At 40.4% G+C, this 19,108-nt stretch overlaps 1 protein-coding gene across 1 annotated transcript in view; it reads left to right on the top strand.

Moving 5' to 3' along the window:
- LOC105921789 (receptor-type tyrosine-protein phosphatase S) overlaps positions 1-19,108 on the top strand; it is a 368,492-nt gene that overhangs the window by 225,192 nt on the left and 124,192 nt on the right. Inside the window, 3 exon segments of the mRNA XM_036131703.1 lie at positions 2,292-2,485; positions 8,592-8,709; positions 16,502-17,083. Of these exon segments, the coding sequence (XP_035987596.1) occupies positions 2,292-2,485; positions 8,592-8,709; positions 16,502-17,083 (894 nt within the window).

The raw sequence follows: 19,108 nt of genomic DNA, 5'->3' as shown, positions 1-19,108 counted from the left end.
TGGACAACAGAATTTTGAAAATGAGGTTTACAGGAAGATGCCGTCTATATCACTGAATACTGAGCACTACACTGCATCTCAAAATAAATTTGTTAGCGATTTTAGAAGTCTGAATACCACTGACCGCGATGTACAGTGTGGCTTTTCTAGCAGTGGTCAACACGCGCTATCCATTCAATTACTGTTGCTCAGTTGGATGAGTCTATGGCTGTATTGTACAATACAACTTAAGTTATTGACTTATTAACTTACTTACCAAATTATTCACTTCCCCAGCAAATTTAGTTTAAAAGCAAATGACTAATTTTTTACCAACATCTTCCCTTCTGACTGAAAAAAAAAATACTTTTTGAAATGACCATGCCAGAATCCTATCTTAAATCTAATGGAGAATTTTTAAAAGAAGCAAATAAACGGTAATGCTAAAGATAAAGGTACTCAGCTAATCGCCAAAGATAAACAATCAGGAAACTCTGCAGATATGGAATAAATGAGTGATAACTTATATTCAAGTATAAGAATTTATTAACAGAAATAAGTGCACACCAAGAGAACACCAGGATATAATGTTTATCTGAATTAACACTATATTTCAATCAACAAAACCTTCTCTGCTAGGCCAGCAAAATTTAACCAAACTACCAAGCAAAATTAAGATTAAAGAAACTAAGGAACTATGTACACACAAAAGTAAAAAAGGACAAATAAAGATAGTTGATGTAACGGTTACCACTGGCGAACCTGAAATTCAGCCGGACACAGAGTTACGTGAAAAAAGGGTTTATTGAAAAAGCAAAAAACAGGAGAGATGCAGATGATACCAGTCTTGAGCTGAAGCAGCAGGAGCACGTAGACAAACTGAAAATACCATGGTGGTAGCTGAAACAAAATGAAATGCTATGAGTGGGTCAGTGAGGCAGGTTGAGAAGGCAGATACACAGGTGAGCGGGGTTGGAACTAATCAGTGATAACAGGTGGAAATGGCCTGGGCAGATGACTGGGCTGATTGGAGACTGAAATGTGGACAGGGAGGAGACAGGGGCTGTTTGCTGAGGAGAGTGGAAACTAATTAGTCCAGAACAAAACAAACAAAACCCTAAATTCAGTGAATATTGGGTTAACTGCGGATCTAAGCTAGAAAACCAAAGTTCATCATAAAAGAATATGGAATGAGGTTAGATTAGTTTAACTAATTTCGAAAATTTGGTAGATGTTCAACCCATTCAGGCTGGTCCCTTACTCTGGTGTCTGATTCCACAGAAGACAGATTGTAGCTACTTAGCTCCAATCAAAAGATATTAGCATATTGAAATCAAATGTCACTTTGCCGGATCAGTTATAAATCATCGGGCAAAAAATCCTCATAGTCCAACTAATGACATGAGGGCAGATGTACCGCCAAACCAAACCTGCAGCGAAGCTTAAGCATTAAGCTTAAGAAGCTTGAAGTATTAACAGAAATATGAAATGTTTATGTTTGGTGTACCAGTGATGAAGTTGGTTTAAAACTTTACCAGGAGACTAAGACAGTTTTCCAAATGTGAGCAAGTGGAGGTGCTGACATTAAGTATTTTGTAGTGCTCTTATTTGTCATTAATCACTGATTTCCTATTGCCGTATTGTACGTCACATGACGAAATAACACATCTATTTTAATGCACGTGTGAAAATAAAAAGTGTATGCTTTCACAAAGAGGGGGACGACATGAAAAGTCAAATGTGTGCTTGTGCACGATACCTTTGATGCTGTGCCAAAGTTTACCCTGCTAACACAGTTTTACCTTCATTGCTGACTCACAAGGTGAACATAGTGTCATGAGCACATTCATTTCTCTGTGAATTTGTAACTAGAACTACTGATAGGAACTTCTTTTATGTGCTTTTCTTGAATGAGAGTTTGAAGAAATCTGTTGAGAAACTCATAATGCAGTTTTGTAGTTGCCATTTGGTTTGTATTTAGGAACTCCCCTTCAAACAACAATTTCCCCCTGGGATTAATAAAGTATGTCTGAGTCTGAGTCTGAGTCAAATCGGTAAAAAAATATTTCGAATTGATTCATTAAATGGGGTTAAACTGCTTTGTCTAATAATAATTAGAGCTAAGGGATTTATGTACTTTAAATACTGTTTTAGATATGGTAATAGTTAATGCTTCCAATTATGCATATGCATATTGTATTTGAATATTGTATTATATATAAATGTATTATTTTATATATTATATGCAAACCCTTACTTAAAACTGATGAGAATCAAAAGGACTGAAGTTATTTGTTGGGATGCATTTCCAGTGCTTGGACCTCCTCCCAGGAAGGTGGTAACAGAAACCCTCAACTCCACTGCCATCAAGGTGACATGGAAGGCTCCTTTGTCAGTGAAGCAGTCTGGGCAGATTCAAGGCTACCATGTTGTATGCTCCAAGTTAAAGAATGGAGAACCGCATGGCCAGCCAGTCATCAGTGACATTTCAAGCCCCAAAGCTCAGGTAATTTAGACTTTTCTCTATATATTTTCCTTAGGTGTAAGAATGCATAGTTGTGTGTCTGTTATGAATAGAGAAATGTTTGAAAATGTCCAAGCTTGTATTTTGGATCCGAACACCTGTAAATTAAGATGTGAGAAGGTATACAACATTTTTTTTCTTGTACACTAAATAATTACTTGTACCAAAATTCACATATATGCTAAATCAATTTGAGGTTACATGTCAAATTTTCACCTACAGAATGTTTTTCCCACAAAAATTAATTCCTTACCTACTTGAATTTGTTCAACTTGTGCCACATTTCTCACTTCAAGTCAGTGAACTTGATTTGGTGTGTGTGAGTATTTGTAAAAGTAATTATTTAGTTGTACAAGTTAAAAGATTTTGTTTGTTGATTTTGTGCAACTTCTCACATCATAACCTACAGATGTTCACTTCTAAAATACAAGTTTAGATGTTTTGAAACATTTCTACGTTCATAGTCTGTTGCCCGTGATGGACTGACAACCTGTCGCGTTGTTGCACTGTCAAGGTGTAAAAATCTGCTGCTAGCTGTTGGTGTTAACATGTCACTACAGGCAGTGTTGCCAACTAAGCGACTTTGTTGCTATACTTGGCACCTTTTAAGAGCCCTGTAGCGACTTTTTTTTTTTTTTTTTTTTCAAAAAAGCGACTACCAACAAATCTAGCGCCTTTTTTGTGTCATTGGCGACTAGAGACTCCATATAAAAGCACTAATCAATCTGTAGTTATGGTCTTGAGTCAGCAGTGAGTGCTGCCATAAGTAAGCGCTGTCTGTCTCACACACACAGATACACTGGAGCTGCCTTCTCCAGAAAAGCCCCGTGCTTGCAGTCAGAGCAAAGAAATGTTATGCAATTATACCTGTTTGATTATAAATATTATTTATAATCAAACATGATAATATATCATTCAAAATCAAAGAATAGCTATAATGGAATTTATTTCAAAGGTTATGAGCCTGTAATGATTAGCACTAACAATTAGCTCAAAAGGAGGTAATTCTGTAACTCTTCGACTGACAGTGGTTGTCATGGGTGTGTCTACCTGCTGAATGTAACCGCTGTAAACATTTTAATTTCTCTGATTAGTCACATGACAAACTCGGTCATTATTTGCAGGCTTCCACGGTTGGCCATTCAATTTTCTTCGCTTTATCGCCGCTATCCAGAGCTTTCTTCGTTGATCTGGTTTCTTGGGAAACCGGTAAAAACTTTTAGGATTATATTTGTTCAATCTGTTAGCACAGCCAATCACGCAGCATGACACGACCATGATTAATAACTTTACAATACAAGCCTTAGTTGTTATCGCCGCAGGCGACCATTTAAAAAATTTCTGCCAACCAGTTAGTCTCGTAACAAATTTGTGACATCAGGGCGAAATTCCCTACACGCACAAGCAGGCCTGAAGCTAAGATGGCGGACGCTTCTAGCAAAACTAGCCACTAGCAGTGTTCATGCAACAGTTAGCTTCTAACCCATTCTAACTCTGGGCTTCAAGGTGCCGAAGGACTTCACCACAGCCTGCAGCTAAGGGCTTCGAGAGCTACTCGGTGCCCCTCACAAAATGCCAGCTCTGATGATGTATGGCCTCCGGCCTGTTAATGTTATCACCGTAATCCGTCTATGGTGAAACACCCTCGGTGGACCCAGCTCTTTTTACCCAGTCAGGCGACCCCCACTTACTTATTACCTTGAATGTAGGATGCATAAAACAGACAAGTATACTTTTAGTTATATTTTATCTACGTAAAGACAGAGAAACAGTTACAGTCACACCAGCGCTGATGGGCTCCTGATCGGTAGAAGCCCCGGTTGCTCATCACACAAACATTATATAGGGATCTAGGTACACACCCATGCTAGGGCTGTACACATCCAAACTGTGACATCAGCAGAGAAACTGTGTGCCATGCAGTTCTGGGATAAACAGCTCGTTCCACTTGACCTCGTTGAAATCCTAACAGGCCCTTACGTGCTATGCGCAAGATGGAGGCACTAATATCACAGGCTAACTCACTAGCCTAGCGTCAAGGCGGACTTTGAACAAAGGGTGGTAACCAGTCAAGACAAAGACTTGGAAAAAAGTGTGGGCAACTCGGAGAGGTCGAAGCAGGGAACCAGGAAGAGAGAAGGGACAGAGAAGTTTGGAAAAAGTTCTAACTTAGCTGATCAGCGCGGCTCGTCTCTCACCAACACATAATCTATACACTACATGAGTCATTTATAACATAATCACGCACTGGAAAGATTCAGCACAGTTCAAACAAACTCCCTCTGGAGTACTTAAGCATTAAAACTAGGGCTGTCAATCGATTAAAAAAATGTATCTAATTAATTACATACCTTGTGATTAATTAATCTAAATTAATCGCAAATAATTTTTGCTGTGAAAGTATTTTAAATATTTAAATTCAAATGATTCAATGAATAATCAGCATTAGATACATTAAAGTTCAAAAATTCTTATTCACCTTTCATGCCTTCAGACATTTTAACATGTGTCGTTGTGGTATATGTGGCATAGAGTAATTTAGGGGACACAATGAAAATATAGGGGACATAATGAAAAAGAATAAAAAGCTAGCAGATGTGCATAATCAAAAAAAAATATCATGAATACAAGTATAAAGCATTCAGTATTGTTAGAAAGGTCACGCTATTTTCTGGAAAAATACATTATTGTATGAGTTAAGTTCTATTCCGTTTTATGCCTCTTTCCTTGTAAGTTTGAAATGTCCCATGCTCCTGAAAGCACCATAGCTTTCTGACAGTCGCGAATGCATCACACTGGTCTATGAACGCTGTCCAGTTTACTGTAGAAGCACGTTTGATCTTCCGTTTAAGACAAAACTTTGCAGTTTCAAAACTCACGTCGGTTCTCATGGTTTATTGTTGTATGTGAATGACAAGAAACCACAACAAATAAATCAGCCGTACCTCAGATAAAAACTTTGGGTTTAATGGTGTTTAAACACATGTACCTTTGTAAACGAATCTGCCAAATAAACACCGTTTTTTTCACACAAGATGTATATTCAAACGTTTTGATATCACTAATATAAGAACAAGTAACTCCGTTGGTCACATTTTAATCCGTTTTCTTTGTCGATATTCAGCTGTACAGAGCGAGGCGCGCTCCCGCGACAGGGGATGCATATCTCGGCAGGGATGCACTTTTCGGCATAACACCGGCCGCCAGCCACCGCAGAAGCTGTAGCGCATTTTCCCCGCCCGTCCACCGGGCAATACACACAAAGGCGTTGGGCAGCGCTCGCTCACGACTCACAAAAAATCTGGTGCAGATCGGTCAATGCAGCAAGGAGATACAGCCGTTGAAAAATGATAATGCACTTGGCCACCAGGCCGGACTAAATCGTTTGGCCAGCATTCACAGACTCGCTATCTGGACGGTATCTGGCAATCTGATACCATCAACCATCAACTTACTCTTAAAACGATCTTGTGATGCGTTATCTAAAGAAGAAAAATACGTAGAGAACTTGTCCTTTGCTCTGTTTGCGTCTGCCGCTGTGCTCGCCTTCTGCCTTCCAGTCCGGCGCGCAGGCGCGAAAAACCCGGATCAAAACAATAGCAGTGAACTACCCTATACGATTAATTTGCGTTATTTTTTTAATCCGTTTTTTTTATTTTTATTAATTAATCAAAATTAACGCGTTATTTTGACAGCCCTAATTAAAACTATATCTAATATGGTCTGCCCAGGCACAAAATAACACCTTATGGGTGTAAAAAGAGAACAAGGAGATCTCTGTACTTGGTGTTGCTCCTCAAAAAAGATCGGTGGCGCACTGCTCAGTGTCCTTGGATCTCAGCCGCGGGTTGGCGTGGAGATGCAGGCAATTTTCACTGCTGAGTGCAGGAGCCTGTCAGCTCTCTGTCACTCCGACTATTTGTTTGGCCAAAACAAAATGAACGGATCTTGTTGGTTCACTGAGACATACGGGATCTTCCAGTTGAATTAAAGATGAATTAACATTAGATTAAAGTTTAGACCTCCCTGAAGCATAATACAGAGGAAACCAGTGATGCAAACTGGGTCCTGCCAAGAATTAGATCACATACCCACCGTGTGCTGACAGCACACAGAAATTGAGCTGAATCTCTTCTCAACACAGCGGGTCTGCAGAAGAGCAATGTCTTTGTCCACTGTGGTTTTATTCCCGGGTGTAATTTCATCTGTGGACAGTCACCACCTTCCATGGTAACTAGAGCTGTAGGTGGCTCTGAGACGTTGTAGTCCCAACCGTGTCGCATGCTGGGAGTTGCAGTTTGTCATGTCATAACAGAGAGAAGAGAGACCCACTCTTCTCCGTTTTCATATAGAAAATATATAATACGTGCACAAAGTTGCCAGTGATTCTGCCTTGGATTACAGTGATTCTGCCTTGAAGTGGAATATAAATATAATGCAAATATAGTTTTTAATCTAGTCTTTTGTTTCTCTGAAACTGTTGCACTAAAATAATTGCCTGAATTTGATTCACTCATAGCTTGAATCCTTTATTCACGTCGTTTACCATGTGCCTCTGATAACTGTCTTTTTGGTAAAATTTTATATATGTAGTCTGGATTTAGGTAATATACTTTATAAAAAATATTGAGTTATCAGAGTTTTTAATCACATTTTCGTCTTGCCAAAAGCTTCTCTTTCCTACTGGATCACAAGTACATGAACAAATATGCAAATTATGTGATGACATCATCTAGCGACTTTTAGCAACAATCAGGACAGCCAATAGCAACTTGCCTTGCTGAGGAGTTGGCAACAGTGTCACTAGGTGATGTTAATGTGTCACTTCCTGTTTGGTTGTCATACAGAGTGGAATATTGTTTCTGCTGATTATCACCACATGGATCTAACTTTTATGTATTTTCTCTTTACTCTGGCAAGTAAGCATGTTTTTTCAACAGCTGCATTTCATGGGAACCCTTTGTGTTTTAAACACATTTTTTAGTGTCTTGAAAGTCCCTAGCCTGGCATGAGCTCTACCACTAGCATAACTAATTGAGGCCCTCTTTCTTCTATGTCCCATCTCCTCCACTGATTTGGTCTGTATGACAGATGTACTAGTAGTTTTTTGTAGTCATACAGATGCCATTGTTTTAGAGGCCATCAGAATTGGAGGCTCTGCGATGTCGAACAACCAGAAGATAGCCGATGCCCCCTAGCCAGTGTTTCTTAACCCCAGCTAAAATCAAATATTAAAAAACAATTTTAATGGAGGGGATAATTAAAATACATACCACTTTAAATCAACATAAGCAGATAAATACTAATACTATCTGTTTTTCTCAGATTGAGGTCTCTTTCTTACAAGACTTTTTAAGAACTTGATTTACGATAGATTGATTTTTGTCTTACAGGAACCTAAGACAAAATGGGTAAAATGGGTCAACTCCTTTTGATTATCTACATTTTCACATTACATGAAATACATACTGTAGTTGTGTTGTGCAATTAAATTCTTAAATTATTTAATATTTATTTAAATAACCCTCAGCCTGCCAGGTATTGTCCTGTGAATGGCAGCCCAGTTTGGATGCTTTGATACGAGCCCACACCGCTCATCGCCACTTGCGGCTTTAATGACATTTATTATTTGATGCTGTAAAACTAAAACAATTAAAAAACTAACAGATCATTGTTACAGTTTTTTTGAATAGTGACTTTAATTGCTGGATGTCTGGGCCCTGAGCTGTTGGCCTTCAATAACTGTGCCCCCCTGAGCAATTTAGTTAAATAGCCATGATTTAGAGTAATATATTTGACTGCATTGTTTTATAACCAGGATTAATTTAGAATCTACATAGTATGACTTTAATCTGTCTTTTTGATGGGACTAAATGGAATAAATATTTATGTATGTAAATTTTATTTACTGTTAATTTTGGGACTTAAGACAAAATTTGTGAAATAGTGCTATCTAAATAATCTGAACTGAAACCGGATTTAGTTCAATTTCACTGACAGCTAAACTGAGCTTGCTGTTAAAACCTGCCTGTTGCCTGGCTATGTCACATGTTTGTCTTTTCTCATTTTGACTGTTTCTATTGTTCAGGAAACCATTGTATCTGGTCTGCTCCCTGAGACAACATATTCTATAACTCTGACTGCCTACAACGCCAAGGGTGATGGAGCTCCCAGCAAAGCCACTGTGGTTACTACAAGCGGTGCTGGTGTGTGCATTTAATACGTTTGTGTTTTTATATATCTAAAGGCACACATTATACTTTTTTTGTTCTTTTCACTCCAAATGCCGTGTGGCTATTTTTACAAAGGTAGAACATTATTTGTTCATTAACACACTGCACATCTATAAGTTTGCATTATGTCCTTAGTTAAATGAGGCATCAAATGTAAGATTCTGAACAACTAGCTTGGTTTGCATCACACTGTTACTGTATCTGTCATGCTTTTAAATTCCAACATGTGAACTAACTCACAAAGCAGGTAATATTTAATATGGGTTTTCATGCAATATATACATATTATGGAGAAGCAGTAAAGTAAGAGCATAATCATGACTGTCTGAAGGAGAGTGGCTTATGACTAGTAGAGAACAGAGGATATTAGGGAAGTTGGGTTATTTAAAAGACGGTGCTTAGGTGTGGTTCATAGGGTAGAACTACAGTATGATTACTGAGAATACTGGGGTGGCTGAGTTTGCAAAATATGTGGCTGGCAGTGAGGAATCAGTTTGAACATTGTGGTAATGGATGATCTGCAGTTGGTGCTGTGGAATACGGCAGACGGGCAGTTAAATTGAGGTAAGTGAAATGACAGATTACAATTGGAGAGTTCCCATAAGATAGGCAGGTGTCCAAGGCAAGTATTGCAGAAATGGACTGAAGCAGAAAATGTGCTAAAGATGTTTTTGCGGAGAGTCTAGATAAACTCGAAAGAACAACTAAAACACTCTGTCTCTTTGTGTTACATAATGGGAAAGTCAAATGAAACCAGCCAAGATATCAATAAGAGAATTGTGGGCTTACTCTAGTCTGTTTCATCCTGTTTCATGGTGCAATTTCTAAATTAGATCAGATTAGATTTAACTTTATTGTCAATATTCAGTCATGGTGAGTGAGTGCAAGATGCATGTAAACAGTTGATACTATAGCAACAGTTAGGAGTGCAGGTGAACATTACAGTCTTGTAAATAACAGAATAGCAAAATGGAGGTAGGTGTGAGGAGGAAGAGGAGAGTCTATCAATGAGGATTAGAGTTCAATAAAGAGACAGCTCTGGCGAAAAAGCTGTTCTCTAGTTTGCTCGTTCTGGTCTGGAGGCACCTGAAATGCCTGCCGGAGGGCAGGAGAGAAAACAGTCTGTGGGCTGGCTGAGATGAGTCCTTAAGGATGCTGTGAGCTCGATGTAGGCAGCGTTTCTTCTGGATGTGCTCAATGGTGGGTAGTGGAGTCCCAGTGATGTGCTGGGTGGCTTTCACCACCCGCTGCAGTGTCTTGCGCTCTGCAACAGAACAGCTCCCATACCACACTGTTGCACAGTTGGTCAGGATGCTAGGATGCTTTCTATTCCACTCATCTACCCAGCCGATCAGTGCATGACCGCCAGCGCCTGCTTGAGTTACGGTCATGTAGTGTTTTTGGAATTGAAACCACTTGACTGTTTACGTGGCTTCGGAGTACTACGGGCACCAGTCCCGGGGGCCTGTGAGGCGGCAGACTCGACGAGCAGCTCACGCCGGTGGAGAGCGAAGCGGTAGCGGTGTAGCCGGCTGAAGAAACGCGGCTGCCGCGGAGGCTTAGCAGCTAAGCTAAAGGCTAACCCCTTCAGATCGCCGCTTACATGCTTCCATCCATCTTGCTGTCCAACGTCCGCTCACTGGACAACAAAACAGACCATCTACAACTCGAGCTCTCTGCAAAGAGGGAGTTTAGAGAATGCTGTGCTCTGATCCTGACAGAGACATGTCATCAATCCCACACAACGCTGTTAGCCTGAAGGGGCTAGCTACTTTCCGCACCGACAGAAATAAACAACTCAGCGGTAAGACCCGAGGAGGTGGACTCTGCGTTTACATGAATAACAACTGGTGTAAAAATGCTAGAATAGTCACAGGTTTTTTCTTTCCGGACATCGAGTTTATGATTATTAGCTGCAGACCTTTATATCTGCCTAGAGAGTTTACTGTTGTCATCATCTCCGAGCTGCAATCTGCACACACAGAGGGGGTTTTCATCATTGCTGGAGATTTTAACCAGGCAAATATGAAAGCTGTTCTCCCTCATAGCTAACATGTGGATTTTGCAACTTGGGCAGTGGCGGCTGGCCAGTAGGGGGCGCTCGGGCGCCACCCCCTTTAAATCGTTTAGATAATAAATGATTTCTGAACTGCAAAGTACTTAGAAATGTATTTATTCATACTGTGTCCAATAGACATGTTAGAATTTATTAAAATAGTAAATACATAATTCTATTTAATTGCTCACATTGTGCACACTTCCTATGTGCAGGGCGCCGGTCTAATGGGAGTGAATGTAGCCGCGTCAACTTTGGCAAGCACGTGATCTGAGGCTGACTTTTAATTGGTTAGCTAGGGTTTTGCATAGGGGCGCACGGCTCTGCGTCCCGGACACACCTATTCTGTTGCATCATTACTGGTAGAGTGTCAGTACCACTGAGCTATATAATACACTGGAGTGCTGATTTTTCTGAAAAACTGAAGTCACTGGCCGCCATCTTGCTACTCCCTACTCTCACAGAATCCCATAGGATTTGGTTGCAACAACAAGCAGTTTTCTGGCTGTGTGAAAACGTTTCACAGGTAATTCTACAGTCAGTGGATGTACTAACACTATCAACTACTAGGAAATTAGGTGCTGAAATATTTTACACGTTATTCATATTAAATATATATATATGTATATATAAGTATGTGTATATGTATATATGTATATATATGTATACACATATGTAAATATATGTTTTTGTACATTGTTATTTATATATTTATAAATGTTAAACATATATATTTAAATGAATAAAATGCTAAATATTTCAGCACATGACTTTCGCAGTGCTTGATATTTTTAGAATATAAAATAAAAGTATATGGCATTTGACATTTTAAAAGTCTTAAGCCCCCCCTGAACATGAGAAAATCCTCGTTATTCGATGCTGTAGCGCACATATTCCATGGTTACTGGGGGGAAATAGGGAGTACCAATATGGCGGCTGGTGGCTTCAAAGCGACTCGTTCTAACAGACGGTGATTAGCACTCCAGTGTATAATATAGCTCAGTGGTCAGTACTGGCTAATTTTTTTAAAAACATTGTGTGATTGGACAATCCCCGATTCGACTCAGCTCAGCTGCAGTTCGTTAGGTTGATTCACGGTTATGCTTGCAAAGTTGAGTAGTTTCAAAATGAGAGAAAATTCTGTTTTGTCTTTACAAAAAAATGCTTTTACAAAGCGTTGAAGAAAAAAAAACAGGATAAAGGAGCTTGGACCGGATCGTCTTAATTTACAAATTCAGCAGCAGGCAAGTGATCTCTCCACTCCATGGTTGGACAAAGCAGTGTAGCTAGTAGTCAGCCAGTGAAGAAGCGTCGGACACTCAGTGTAGAAGACCATGAAAGGATTGCTGCAGAGGTGAGTTGTTGTGGAAAATCACTGTTACACTGGTTTATAGTAATGTTATTTAATATATTAGGAAGATGTGCTTTGTGGTTAGAAATACCTTTAGTTGTGTCTATGCTGTGTAGGTATGTTGATGTAATGTTTGTCAGCAAGATATTTTATTATTTAAGTTGTACTGAAGTTTATGGGTAATGGGGAATAAAACATTTGGTTCCTGAATTTTGTATAATCTTGTCCCACAAAAATGCTGTAACACATTTCATAACACAGCCTTAAAAAATGGCAGCAAATGTTATTAAAATCAGGAAAACAATCTAGAAGAAGTCTTTTCAGAAACTGTCACGCTCTTGAAGATCCTCCTCACCACACCCATGACCACAGCTGAAAGCTGAAAGGTGCTTTTCAACTCTGAAAAGAATCAAGACTTTTCTGAGAAACTCAATGACTCAGGACAGGCTGAATGCATTGGCCATGTTGTCAATGGAGAAAAGACTAGTCACAGAGATGACTGACTTTAACAATTAAGAATATAATTGAGAAATTTGCTGGGCAGAAGGAAAGGAGGGCAAAATTCATGTTCAAATAGTGCTATTTTTTAAGATTTGCTTTGTTTGTTTTTCATTTGTTTGTTTGTGTGCGCCCCCCTCAGTTTTTTTAGCACCAGCCGCCACTGAACTTGGGGAGAGAACACTCTAGACTTGGTTTACACAAACATAAAAGGCGCATTCAGAGCAGCCCCCCGCCCCCACCTCGGCTCTTCAGACCACATCTCTGTTATGCTATTTCCTTCATACAGGCCCCTGCTGATCAGAGCTAAACCTACAGTGAGGCAGGTGAAGGTGTGGACTGAGGGAGCAATGCAGGCGCTCCGGGACTGTTTTGAGTGCTCTGACTGGAACATGTTCAAAGTTGCAGCAACTTATGAGGACAAGATCAACATTGATGAGTACACCATGACTGTGTCAGCCTACATCAACAAATGCATTGAGGACATCAGCACCACCAAGACCATCATCACCCAAGACAACCAACGACCCTGGATTACTGTGGAGGCCCGTCAAGCGCTAAAAGCATGGAACTCAGCCTTCAAGTCTGGCGACAAAGAGGCACTGAGGACAGCGAAAGCCAACTTGAATCGTGCCATCAGGCTAGCAAAGCGGAACCACAGTCAGAAAATCCAGGAGCTTTTCCATGGTGCAGAGCAACACCAGGAGCATGTGGAAAGGCTTACGGGCAATAACAGAATACAACACGCCCGACAACATACCTGGGCTCAAGGAGTGTGCAGGTCAGCTGGCTGGTGTTCTCACAGACATTTTTAACACCTCGCTGGAGCAAGCCACAGTGCCAGCATGCTTCAAGTCTGCCTCCATCATTCCGGTGCCAAAGAAAACCTCAAGTCACCTGTTTCAACGACTACCGGCCTGTTGCACTGATTCCCATCATGATGAAGTGCTTTGAAAGGTTGGTAAAAGAACACATCGTCTCCAGTCTCCCCCCAACACTAGACCGTTCCAGTTTGCCTACCGACGGAACTGCTCCACTGAGGACGCCATCTCCTCTGCTCTTCATCTGAGCCTGACACACCTGGAGGAGAAGAACACGCACGTGCGGATGCTGTTCCTGGACTTCAGATCAGCGTTTAACACCATCATCCCACAGCACCTGGTGGGAAAACTGGAACACACCCCTTCGCAACTGGCTGCTAGACTTCCTCACCAACAGACCTCAGTCAGTCCGGGTCGGACAGAACACCTCTGATGTCATCACCCTCAGCACGGGCTCCCCTCAGGGCTGCGCCCTGATCCCCCTGCTGTTCACCCTGATGACTCATACGTCCAAAGCGTCCCCAGGTTCACCACCAATCACATTGTGAAGTTCTACAGAAGCACCATAGAGAGCATTCTGACCAGCTGTCTCTCTGTGTGGTGTGGAGGCTGCAGTGCCTCCGACTGGAAGAATGTGATCACAGTGGTGAGGACAGCAGAAGAGATCATCGGGGCTCCTCTTCCCTCCATTAAGGAGATTTCATCTCAGCGCTGCCCTCACAGGGACCCCTCACACCCCCACCATGGACTGTTCTCCCTGCTGCCCTCTTGCAAGAGGGTCCGCAGCATCCGCTGCAGGTCCACCAGGTTCTGCAAAAACCTTTTCCCTGTCGCCATCAGACTGTTGAACTGCTGAAGCTATAAACTCTGTACCACATTCGCATATTTGCACATTTGCATCATTGCATCCTTATCTAGCATTACAAATGCTGCCGAACTCTCAGTTTCTAAAATGCATTCTTGCACAAAATTATTTCTGCACATACAAATGGTTTTTAAAAATACTCACCTGTACACTGTGATCGCACACTGTTCTCCTGCATTGTTTACATTTCAATTGTTTTACTGTTAAATCACAGCTGCACTTTATCCTGTAATTTTATCCTGTAATTTACTTTATCCTGTATCAAGCTGTATGCAAACGAAATTCCGTCCTGTACGCACTCGGTGCATACAAAATGACAAATAAAGTTGTCTAAGTCTAAGTCTTTTGCACAGCGATAGAAGTTCACCAGGATAGTCGAGGATAACTGATATGCTGAAATGCCTGAAAGTGCCACGTTCGTCTGCTCAAACAATTATATGCAAGTATGAACACCATGGGATTGTTCAGCCATCATACCGCTGATGGATTTTGTGACCCAGTGATGAATGTATTTGGTACGAAATGTGCGTACCTACCCATAAACAAAAGCAAAAGACTTTGTGAAGATGCTGGCTGAAGCTGGCAGAAGTGTGTCATTAATCACACTGAAACGAGTACTAGACTGACTTGGGCTGAAAGGCTCTGCCTGAAATAAGCTATTACACCAAAAGAAACACATAAAAGCCAGACACAGTTTGCAAACATGTCCTCTGGTCTGATGAAACTAAAATTTAACTGTTTGGTCATAATGTCCATCATTACATTTGCTCTGAGGGTGGTCCTAGAAAGCCCTTACAGTTTCATATTATTCATGGCTATCAGATTACAGTTGGATATTTATATTTGTTGTGGTTTAGGTACTACAGATTGTTGCCTTTTGTCTTTTCCCTTTTATCAACTCTTGCCTTCTGCCTACCCCCTCATTTGTTCCGCCTGTCTCAAATCAACCATCACCTGACTGAGCTTTGCTCATCTGGACTCCATTTTTCTGCCCCCTACTGGAATCTATTGTGTGACTCTGGGAGGCAGGTAAAACTAATTCACATTAAAATCTCAGTGCTTTTATTTTATCACCTATTCAGGAACCAAAAAATTATATTAAAGAATGGAAGGATGCTTACCAAAATGAAAACTCCAAGAGACGAGGCTTTTGAGTAAATAAAATGTGATAAAAAAGGACTAAATTTATTTGATATTACAAAGAGCAGATGCAAAAATCTGAAGCTTTTATAAAAAGAAAGTAAGAGTTCCTTACTTGATCATTCCAGCATTCCTTCCCCTGCCTCAGCCACTCAGAGCGAGGCCCAGATGGTTCCCCATCTTGGCTACCTGGTTCACAGTTTTGAGCCCAAGGTTCAGGATAGTGCTTCCTGTTTATCTGACGCTGGTTCTGCCTCCTGCTGTGGGTTTCAGCATTGATGTGGGACTTCCAGGACCATTCCTGAACTGTTGACATACATTCTCACTTTCTCTGCTGAGGATCTGTTGGATGCCTCAGGTCTGCTCCTGTTTCCGGGGGTCCGGTGGACACCTCAGGTCCTGTTCCTGTCTATGTTCCTAAACTCGCAGAGGATGTAGTCTCAATTAACCTGTTTCATGCCTGTCTCTGCAATGGGTGGGCGCCCTGAATCTCGCTTGCCCCCAAAAAAACGTAAAGTGCAATTTATGGAGAACTAAAAAAGCACTCTGAAAATGCTAAGTCCTTATAATGCTTTAAGCATATAATTGTAAGTAACAACACAATTAACGTAGAAGGAAGAATTTAATACACAAATTATACTGTGAAGAGAAGATGCAGAGTCTGTAAGGCAAGAGGAGTGGCTGGTGTCTTGTTACACTGCCAGCTGTATATGGACTTCCTTTCTACTCTCCTCTGCCACCGTCTTCTTGGATCTTGTTGCAGAAGGCACCAAGCAGTGGAAGCATGCAGAAATTCAATTCAATTCAATTCAATTTTATTTATATAGCGCCAAATCATGAAACATGTCATCTCAAGGCACATTACAAAATCAAGTTCAATCAAAATGAAAGTGGTCAACAATTAGGAGGACGGTTTCAATATTGTATTGCTTGTAAAGTTATTATTTATTTATTTTATTGGGAGGGGTATAAATATTATTATACTATTTTCATTAAAATGTACATATATTTTTTTCATATTTCCTATGTTGCAGTGCCTGGAAAGCCCAGTATGATGATTAATACAATGATGAGGAATACTGCTATGATCCAATGGCAACCTCCTAAAGAAATGATGGGAGGACATTTAGGATACCAACTACAATACAAGAGAGCAGATGAGAAAAATTTTACAGTCAAAGATTTCAGAAAGTCAGATGATCATTTTACACTCACTGGCCTCCTTAAAGGGGCCAGATACATTTTCAAACTGTCTGCTAAAAACCAAGCAGGCACTGGTGAAGAACATATAAAGGAGATAAGCACCCCTGAAGATGTGCCCAGCAGCTACCCCCAAAATCTGAGAGTGGTAGGGCTCACTTCAACTTCCACCATGCTGGCTTGGGAACCTCCTCCTCTACCTGGCAGGAATGGAAAAATGTTAAAGTATGTAGTTGTGTATCGTGATATTAATAGCAAGCACAACAGCAGCAACAGTACGGCAGAGACACACATGACTGTCCTGGGTTTGCTGCCTGACACAACCTATGACATCAGAGTCCAAGCTTTCACCAGCAAAGGAGGTGGACCTTTCAGCCCCAGCATCCAAAGCAGGACCATGTCAACATCGATGCCAGGTGAACTTGACAAGCTACCATCATGCTTTCTGTGTAGATTTGAAGTAGAAAGTCAAAATTTAAAATAAAAATTTTCATCTTTTTATATTCAATATATTTATATTCAATGACAGGAAATTATTTGCATGCTGTAAGGTTTGGTTTGTGTTTTTTTAATCTATTTGTTTTCAACTAATAGTTAAAGTAGAGGAGGTAAAACCTAAACCTAAACGCCTTTAAGGTATTGTTTTGCATCTTTTCAATTAGCCCCCATAGCATCTATTTCTTTTTATTTCAGAATGTTTTTTATTTCTTAAAATTGCTGAACGGCATCAAATCACAGTGCTTTGACCAATCAGACTTTTAGTTTGCTGCGTATTGAAGGAGTTAATTACAGCCTTTTGAAGTTGTACAGGTATTTTCTATAGTGGCCATTTAAAAATTAGGAAAACCCATGAACACACACAGAAAAACCTCCCTAGAACAGTCGGTTTTGGTGCTATTATCAAATTTGAACCAATAGCAGGTAGGACTTATATGTAATAATAATAATAATAATAATACATTTTATTTCAAGCGCCTTTCAAAACACTCAAGGTCACTGTACATGTAAAAACAATAAATGGTAAAAGCAGTCGTCATAATTAAAAGAAACAACACAAATTACACAGAGGAAAGTGATATAAAATCATAATGAAAAGGCAATCTTGAACATGTGGGTTTTGAGTTTGGATTTGAACACGGGTAAAGACTCGGTATTGCAGATGTCAGGGGGGAGAGAATTCCAGAGTGTGGGCGCAGAACGTGAAAAAGCTCTGCTCCCCATGGTTTTAAGACGGGCTGAAGGAACAACTAAGTGAGTGGTAGAAGAAGATCTAAGAATGCGGGAGGGAGTAGAAATTTGAAGTAAATCAGAAAGGTATGGAGGGGAGAGATTATGAATAACTTTAAAAGTAAGTAGGAGGATTTTGAACTGAATTCTATACTTCACAGGTAGCCAGTGGAGCTGCTGCAGGACTGGGGTGATGTGATGAAAAGAGGGGGTTCTAGAAATGATGCGAGCTGCTGAGTTTTGTACTGACTGAAGCTTGTGAATGGATTTTAGAGGAAGACCGAAAAGAAGAGAATTACAGTAATCAATGCGGGAAGTGACCAGACTATGAACAAGAGTGCAGGTGGAGCTAGTGGAGAGAGAGGGGCGAAGGCGATTGATATTGCGTAAGTGAAAGTAAGCGGAGCGGGTAAGGTTATTAATGTGAGAGGAGAAGGACAAGGTACTATCAAGGATGACACCCAGACTCTTGACCTGAGGTGAGGGGGAAATTATGGAGTTGTCAAATGAAAGGGAGAAACTGTCAGCTTTGGATAAAGTAGATTTTGTTCCCACTAAGAGGATTTCAGTCTTGTCATTATTCAATTTAAGAAAGTAATGCCTCATTTGCTCAATATGAATCTTCTGTTTATATATGGAAATATCAGGTATCAGTCATTTTGCAGATAATACACTAAAAAAGGGAAACCTGCATTTTACAGTTTTTATTGATTGCTTTGACCGGTTTGAAGAAACTGGCAACCTCTCAGTTTTCATCATCACCATCTCAGCAGAGCAAAAGACACCTCTTGCAAATGAGTTAACCCATTCTCATTGGTTTGACACATTTTCCCCACCCTTTTGCAAAACAGTTAACGCAGATGTCATTCATGCAGTCCAAACTCCATTTCTTTAGCTGTGGTAGCAAAACAGAAACCATATGTTCCAAACCCTTAGAACAGGGCTGTGACTTCTCCTGCATCGTTTACATTTAAATTTTTTACTTTAAATCACTGCTGCACCTTATACTGTAATTTAATTTTACTGCAATTTACAAGCTGTATGCAACAAAATTTCATTCTGTATGCACTCTGTGCATACAAAATGACAAATAAAGTTGTCTAAGTCTAAGGGGTGTCAAACTCATTTTGGTTTAGGGGCCGCATACAGCTTCTGATCTCAAGAGGGCCACACGAGTAAACTCATTGCAAGATTATATATAACTAATAAAAGTG

The sequence above is a fragment of the Fundulus heteroclitus genome, unplaced genomic scaffold (assembly GCF_011125445.2).
Source record: "Fundulus heteroclitus isolate FHET01 unplaced genomic scaffold, MU-UCD_Fhet_4.1 scaffold_45, whole genome shotgun sequence".
Classification (NCBI taxonomy): domain Eukaryota; kingdom Metazoa; phylum Chordata; class Actinopteri; order Cyprinodontiformes; family Fundulidae; genus Fundulus; species Fundulus heteroclitus.
Note: the sequence above shows the minus strand (reverse complement) of the source record. Positions and strands in the feature narration are given on the sequence as shown.